The 7,864-nt window shown below is 33.6% G+C and overlaps 1 protein-coding gene across 6 annotated transcripts; it reads left to right on the top strand.

The window, feature by feature from the left end:
- Positions 1 to 2,016: 2,016 nt before the first annotated feature.
- LOC146952360 (uncharacterized) lies at positions 2,017 to 5,117 on the top strand. 6 transcript variants are annotated; one of them, XM_085701224.1, is made up of 10 exons: positions 2,017 to 2,127; positions 2,406 to 2,533; positions 2,616 to 2,699; positions 2,786 to 2,904; positions 3,008 to 3,162; positions 3,321 to 3,378; positions 3,487 to 3,663; positions 3,866 to 3,987; positions 4,626 to 4,703; positions 4,799 to 5,117. In XM_085701224.1, the coding sequence occupies exons 4-8, from the start codon at positions 2,872 to 2,874 to the stop codon at positions 3,893 to 3,895; spliced, it is 453 nt and encodes a 150-aa protein (XP_085557350.1). In that variant the 5' UTR covers positions 2,017 to 2,127; positions 2,406 to 2,533; positions 2,616 to 2,699; positions 2,786 to 2,871; the 3' UTR covers positions 3,896 to 3,987; positions 4,626 to 4,703; positions 4,799 to 5,117. The 6 variants fall into 6 exon arrangements, with proteins under 6 accessions (XP_085557350.1, XP_085557331.1, XP_085557324.1 ...); XM_085701205.1 differs by having other exon boundaries at positions 3,258 to 3,378; XM_085701198.1 differs by having other exon boundaries at positions 2,225 to 2,533; positions 3,258 to 3,378.
- The last annotated feature ends 2,747 nt before the right edge of the window (positions 5,118 to 7,864 follow it).

Here is a 7,864-nt window from a genome sequence, read left to right as displayed (position 1 = left end):
CGCGAAATTTACTATTCACGAAAATCACTATTCACGAAAATTACTATTCACGTGAATTATTATTCACGAATAGTACTTTTGCCAAAAATAACAGAGATACCGAGCCAGGTGCTCTAATACCAGTTGTTAGGAAACTACGCACAATTTCCCCATGGTCAGATTAAGTAGAAGTGGAATAAATGCGGAATAACAACACACAAGATTGTTAACGAAGTTCGGCCAATAATGCCTACTCTCCGGACTGCTGCTGCAGATCTTTTTAATAAAGGAAATATATGTGTTTACAAACACTCACAAACTCTCACTACCCACAACCCAATTACACCCAGGAATTTTCTCCTAAAATTCTCACACTGAGTTTTTCTAAACTCTCTACTGATGTAATATATTTTGTGTTGTTGTTGTTGTTCTGTGTTGTAATTACAATGGTTTGCAAGCAAGCTATTTATAGGGGTGCAAAGTCATTGCCTCACCTACTACCAATTACCTACTACCAATTATTCACCAACAATTGCACTATGTAGTAGGTACCCAACAATGTTCACCAACAATTGCCATACTTTTCAAACATGTATTGCTGTCAAATGCCAAAAACTTTCTGTCATTTAACTTTCGGTGTATTTTATTCATTCTTTTATTCACACATGCAATGGTGGGTCCCTCCATTTGCCAACAGTATGAAAGTTATTGAGATATGTCATGATTGATGATATGCATGGTTTGATGCTATAGTGATGATGTGAATATGATTGATGATGCTAGAGTAGTGCAAATATGATTAATGCATGATTATGATTTGGATGTGCATGATGCAAATTCTCAAAGATCACACATGAGTTTTTTTATTTTGTTTTTTAACATTGTTTATCTTCAAATACAAGATGATGCACTGACCAGCTAACCTCATTTGCTGAGAAAGATGATCATTACGCCAAAAGAGAATTTATGGACCTAATCATGTCCTTGAAAAAGTTTGTTTTGAAAACCAACATTTGAATTTGAGATCATGCAAACTCAGGCTTGACTTATGCATATTTTCACTCAATTGTTGTGATTTGTTCATTTTGAAAATTGTAATCTACAACATGGTTGAGTGTTTTCTTCTTGAGAAAGAATATGTCTAACTATAGTTTTGACTACAATTATCAATCAATTATCATCAACTTAGTATTTTCCTTTGATTGAAATATTTTTTTTTAAAATTCAACCATTTGGTCTAAGATGTTAATTGAACTGTTAGGTCATGTCGTTGAACTAATGCTTTCTTTCCTTGAAACAATGTTTAAAGAAAATTCACGATGAATGAGTTAGATAACATGAAGACTATATGAGAGTATCATGTTTGGTGAGAGTGGTGACACATGAATGAGATGAGATAAAATTGCCCCAGCTTGGACTCTCTCTCGAGAAACTTCCTTAACGAAAGAGAGTGGGAATGCCCCAATTTACGCTCATAAGGGAAGTCAGAATGGATAAATAAAAGAGGAATTTAATGGTGGTTTTGGTTTGGTCATACATCCTCAAATGGCAGCTCTACGGCCTCTGGAAGGGGGTAGCATGGTGGCAACAATGGTGGAGAGAGAGACGATGGACTTCATGATCAAACCGTCACTTTTTCATAAAAAAGGATCGAACAGTTAAAATTAAAAGAATTATTAAGGTCTATGGTGAACCAACATTGTTTGTGTTCTACTTTAGACATTTAAAATTAAAGTTAACAGTCAAGGACCTTTTTGACTGACGGAGCAAAACCATAGGGACCAAAATGTTGGTTTTACAATTTATGGGACCAAAATGTAAACTGCAAATTATTTAGGCACTAGTGCAAAAAACGCTTTTTAAGTCAAAGATTTTAAATGGGTGGATATCCACCTGATTTAAAAACTCAATTCAGGGGCACGGTTGTAAATATGATTCAAACTCAAAATGGTGATAATGATAATAAATCGGTCCACATGATTTAATTTATTAAAATTAAAATTAAAATAAATATAGCATCAAACTTAACGAAACAATAGATCTATTCTTCCAAACCCAAACGCGAGCTGCTCGTGTCTCTGTGAAACCTTCACGGGAAATCCGCGATGCTCGTTCTACCTCCGTGAAGTGTGCGATAGTGAAACCATTGTAAGCTTTCTCCTTCTCTCTCTCTCTCTCTCTCTCTCTCTCTCTCTCTCTCTCTCTCTCTTCTCTTCTGAGTTTTGCTTTTCAGATCTCTCCTTAGAATTTAGAGCGCCGCCGCGTTCAAAGGGAAAGAGATTGGTTCTTTCCGAGTCCGATGAAGGTTTCTGACAATCAAAAGCTTCTAAATTTGTTCAGGAACGTTCTTAAAGATTTAGAGTAATTTTTCGTTGTTTTGATATTGTTTATTGGTTAATCATCATTGTGCTGGTGTGATTAAATAGATCCAATCGGATTCATGTATCTCTTTGGTCTGAGTTTGCTGACAAAGTGATTAGATTTTTCGATGGTCATGATGGTTCGTCACCTGTGATACTGATTCTGCAGTTTTGCAAAACAATGAAGTATCTAGGTAAACAACCAATATTAACGTGTCTATGTATCAATCTTTTACATATGCATCATCATTGTTTCTCATACACTTACGTTTGTAGGTACTGTGGGCGTGGCAACAGCTTTTATGGAACAAACGTTATTATCAATGGCAATTTACCTGAGGTCGAAGCATACCTGACAAGGTAAGTGGATCTTCTGGTTTTTGAATACCATTATCTTAATTTTATGACGTACATAAAAATGATGTTTGTAATTTTTTAAATTCAAGGATGAAGAGTGCTGAAATAGATATGAGCCAAGGTGTGAGCCAGATACGCTGTCTCATTATCCGAGGATTTTCTTAAGACAAAAAGAATGACGATAGAGAGCTTGATTGAGTCCACTGAGGTAGTTTCTTATTAACACACATAGTTCAGTAGTTGATGTTGGTTTTTAATAATAAAAGATATAATTCATAGGTTGTCTAATTAAAATTTAAAATGTTGTGCAGGTGTGTCAAGGTTATGTTCTAGCAACTATTTGTGAGATTGAGACCAGTGTGGAATGGTACTTTCGTTCCTGCACCCAGTGTGCTTCATTAGCCATTGTTGTAGACGGAAAGCTATGTTGTAAGAAATACAGTGAGTGCAAGAGCGCAGTCCCGCGGTACGAAATAGTTATTTAGTCTGTATTATATTTGTTGTTGTTATGTAAAAAATGGTAAAAAGGTTTATTCTAAATATTGATATTTCGGCTTATAGGTACAAGCTGCATGTTATTGTAATGGATGATACAAGCTCCACTAATTTTGTGCTGTTTGATAGGAATGCTACCCAACTTATAGGTCGGAATGCGCAGGATTTAATTAATGATATGGAGAAGGTGAGTACATGATTGATAGAATTTTGATATAAGCCCATGGTTTACACATGTTATTGTTTGATTGCTATTTGTTGCTACTATAATTTATTTATTTTGGTTTTGTAATAGGCTAAGAAGGAGAACGAATATCCTGCAGATTTCAATACCCTGATGGACAAAGAATATCTATTTAAAATGGAAGTTGGTGAAGGAAATGTTTCGAGGAAATATAGAAACTATGTCGTTAAGAAAGTGACTGATGATGCCGATGCTATTGCTGAGTTTGTCTCTAAGTACAACTTGAAGGTGTGTTGGTTTTACATCTTTAAGTATTTTCTGTTAGTGCTTTATATTTCTTTTCTGGCAACAAGTATTTGGTGCTAATTGTTTTAAGAGCAATATCATGTTTTTTATTTTATAGTTTTGTGGTTGTTGTTCATGCAACGTTTCTTTACCTTTATCTATGATATTTTATATAGTTGGTTTCTAATTTTCATGACATTCACAGGATCAAGTGAGCAAGTTCAAAAGCAAGTAGATTTTTCAATCAATGAGTTGGACTTTTCCATTAGTGCTCGTGTCTTTGCTGATGTTTGTTGATGTTTGTGCTCTGTTCTAAAGGTGGAGTTGGTGAGTCTTAATTTGCTGATGTTTGTGCTCTGAATTTAATGACATTAAAATATGATCTGTGATATGCTCATGTTTATGGTTTTATTCACTATGATGATTGTGTTATATAGTGCATGTTTGGTATTAGGGTGAGTTATGGTCTCATGGCTGAGCGTAGATTTTACAAAATTACGAAAAATCCACCGTAATACCACATGCTAAGTAATGCAGAAAAAAAGTCATCTGCTTGTCTTAACTTTAGTTTGCGACAATCTGGAACTGCGTGTGAGTGTGTATATGTTGGGAATACTCCAATCATGAATATTTGAAGAGAAATGTTACATTTAGCATGTATGTTTTATGAAATTCTGTTATTATACTAATGCAATTAAGTTTAAATATGTTATTTCAAGCATATAGTGAATATTCTAAGCATGAATGCTTATCACTAAAATGGATTCTTGTATTATCTTATCTGATATTTATCACCAAGTCACAAATTTGTGTCAGATTTTTGAATAAAATGCAAATCACACATGGAGCTGAGTTCATGGTTGTTTGGTCAATTGCACTTCAATTATAATAATGGATATGTTGATGATTTAAAAGTTGGTTTTATGAAGTGTAATTGCAATGTTTGAGTATGTGACAAACTGCAGGTAGATACTCATGATCATGATGATCTTTCATATGGAGTGGACATGAAATTGTTTATTTGACGGTGTGGCTTTCTCCAGGTATGGATGTGATTGAATTGATGTATGCATACCTGATTGAGTTACTATTTACAATGTCCAAGTTCTGTATAACCATGGTTTTCTTAATTGTACAGGTTCAAGTAATGATTACTGCAATTGATTCAGTTGATGCTTTGGGCCATAGTGAGGTTATTGGCAAGGAGGAAAAATAGAAGGCCGATGATAAGACTTTGCAAATTCTAGGTTCTAAAGCTAGTGAATTGATTTCTTCTAGTAAGCTTATCCATGTCATGTTAATAGCTTATTTTGTTAGATGAACAATATTTCTCTTATTTTTTATGTTTACATGACGAGACATTGTGGTCTAGAATTATTTTGTAATTTGACATGTACTAGTAAGCACACATTAAGTTTTAGTAAATTAATATTATTGTTTTATACATTCATTGATCATATGATATTTCATATTATATTCAGTACCATAATCGAGTATAAAATAAATTAAAACATAGAGAGAATTTAAATGGGGTGAACCGATTTAAATTCAAAGATTTTTGACTCTTGTTAGCCTTTTTTAAATGGTATCAACCGATTTAAATTAAAAGATTTTAGATGGGTTCAACCGATTTAAATTAAACGATTTTAAATCGGGTAAAAGGGGTTGACTTAAAATCAAATACACTTTTTAAATCGGCCACCTATAAATCGGATGTTCACCCGATTTAAAAAGTCATATTCACCCGATTTAAAAAGTGTTTTCTGCACTAGTGAGGGGACCATTTATGCAATTAAGCCAAAAATAAAAAAAACATTTTATATAGGAAATAACAAAATAACCCCAACACAAATATAGTTTCACACTTCTTTTTCGATGTGGCACCCCTCTCCTCTCTTCGCGTCTGCACTTTGGTCGCGTCTCATTCTCAGTCACCTTGGGTCTTCACCTTCATGAGAACTTATATGGTTGAAATGAAATATTAGTTCAAAAATTCTTAAATTTGATATAAATTAGGTAAAAAAAATTATGAATTTCAATTATAATACTATTTTAGTTTGTATTTACCGTCTCGATATTCTGGGTAAGATCCACAACTAGGCGTATTGGTGATTAAATTTGGCAAGTATGTCAAACCATTTCACGAAATAAAGTATAAGTAAAAACGTCTCCACAGAGATTGTCATTTTAACTAGATAACTAGTTAAACTTATTAAAACAGAAAGTGAAAAAAAAAATTAAATAAAAGCGAGTAAATTGGGGTGAGTTTGCATGTTTGATTTGATTGCGCAAAGCAGTTGACTTTTTATTGCAGAAAATTAAATAGTTTTGATTCTAGAGTTTAGTGGTGGTTAGGATTCTTCAAATCTCCTCTATTTCCATGTTGTATTAAAGACAAACAGTTATCAGTTATAAGAAAAATGTTAAATTTAAGCGATGAGTTCATGAGATTTTTTCGTTCGCTGTCAAGTTGCATATGCCGATCACAATAAGGTTATACACGCTCGATGGGTATATGGTCTCAATCCTACCAGGACCATATGCCTATGTAAGGTTGTTAGAGTGGCGTCTTACTCTTTCAGAGGTAATTGAAACATAAAATAATTGTGATTCCTAAATTGTCGTCTAAAGGCTCCAACTTCGTCTATGAATCTTAGAAGTGCATCACATATCATTTCTTACCTTAATAGTTCTACAAACAGATAACCCTGTGTCGTTTATCTTACCAATAAGAAAGAATAAAATTTATAATGCAACGTTCGATAAAATTAAATAAATCTCAAAACATAACTAAATAAAAGACATGAATTAAATTGATCCAAATAATAAATAGAGATTCATTTTATAGTCATATCCGGTTAGGGTTTAGTTACTTATGGTAATTAAAGACAAATTACAAGTAGTTATCAAAATTGCAATAATCTCTTCTATCAAGCTTGTTCTGACTTGTTGTCCGACTCAAAGCTCCTTTTTAAGACTTTTACTTGAACATAACTCGATCTTCTTTTCTTCTCCAACATCATCATAGCTATCATCTTCATCCAATCTATCTATTATTACTTGAAATTACTGACCGTAAACTTTTGTTTCGTTGCTCCAATACACCCCTACATTGACAAAAAGTAAAATTCAATGGGAAAGTTTGAACCAACAATCAAGCATATCTTGTCGTTAAACTAAAGCTTTTGAACAACAAAAACATTCACAAGTCTATGATATTGCAGCTTTGACATGGAACGATCTCAAATCACGGTTTTCTAGTGCTAATTTTGTTCGTGTCTCTTCCCTCCAGCGTGAATTGTCTGCATTTCGTCAAAATTCTGTCTCTGTAACTGATTTCTTTACTTGTATCAAAAGTTTTTAGGAAGAAATGGAGATCTTTCACCCAATTCCAAATTGATGCGTTGTGAATGTGATGCTATGTGCAACTCTACAGTTCAATGTTGAAGATTTGTGTAAGGGTTTGGCCCTTTGTAATTGATGAATGCAATAAAATACAAAACAAATAGATGAAATAACCTTGTATATATATCAAATTCACTGAAAAACACAATACAAGATAAATTGATTGAATACAATGTAAATTGACAACTTAAGGAACTAGTAGAAAGATAGAAGAAGACTTAGTCCAAAGACTTGACCCATTACTCTTAAAGAGAGTACCAAAGGGAGAAGGAGACTTTCCAAGTGTATTTTCGCATGTGCTATTTTGAGTCATAACAATTTGAGTACTTCTTTTTCTTACTGGCGTAAATGATCATTATGCATTTGTTAAGTTTCCCAGACCTTATCACTTCTTGGTGATCATGAATAGCCAAAATGCATTGCATGTTGCATCTAATCCTATTTTCATTGAGAAAACAAAGCACCTTGACATAGACTGCCATGTGTTCTAGAGAGAATTCAAGTAGGATTGATGAAACCCTTTCCAATCTCAGGACATGATCCTCAACAAAGGCATTGCATCCTGCCAATTTCCATTGGTTGTTTACCAAGCTCGGCCTTCTAGACATTTACAGGCCTTAGCTCTAGGAGGTGTGTTGAAGTATAAGTGAGAAAATATCTTGAAGGCATTATATTGGGGACTAGCTTCAGTAACTTCCTGTGCAAGTAATTTCCAACTAAGCAACTAAGTAATTTTCAAGTTAGTTATTATTTGAAGTAGTTATAGGAGTTAGTTATGGGTTAGTTGGGTTCTATGCAT

This window comes from Medicago sativa, chromosome 1 (genome assembly GCF_051527215.1).
Source record: "Medicago sativa cultivar Bolivia chromosome 1, Bolivia_mono, whole genome shotgun sequence".
Classification (NCBI taxonomy): Eukaryota; Viridiplantae; Streptophyta; class Magnoliopsida; order Fabales; family Fabaceae; genus Medicago; species Medicago sativa.
This window is presented reverse-complemented; position numbering and strand designations above follow the sequence as displayed.

What these genes read in the sequence shown, in the direction of transcription:
- LOC146952360 (XM_085701205.1), top strand. Translation starts at nt 2,872, where the DNA reads ATGACGATAGAGAGCTTGATTGAGTCCACTGAG. An exon ending in TAATTAATGATATGGAGAAG is followed by an intron (nt 3,379 to 3,486) that starts GTGAGTACATGA and finishes GTTTTGTAATAG; the next exon opens with GCTAAGAAGGAGAACGAATA. An exon ending in TCTCTAAGTACAACTTGAAG is followed by an intron (nt 3,664 to 3,865) that starts GTGTGTTGGTTT and finishes TGACATTCACAG; the next exon opens with GATCAAGTGAGCAAGTTCAA.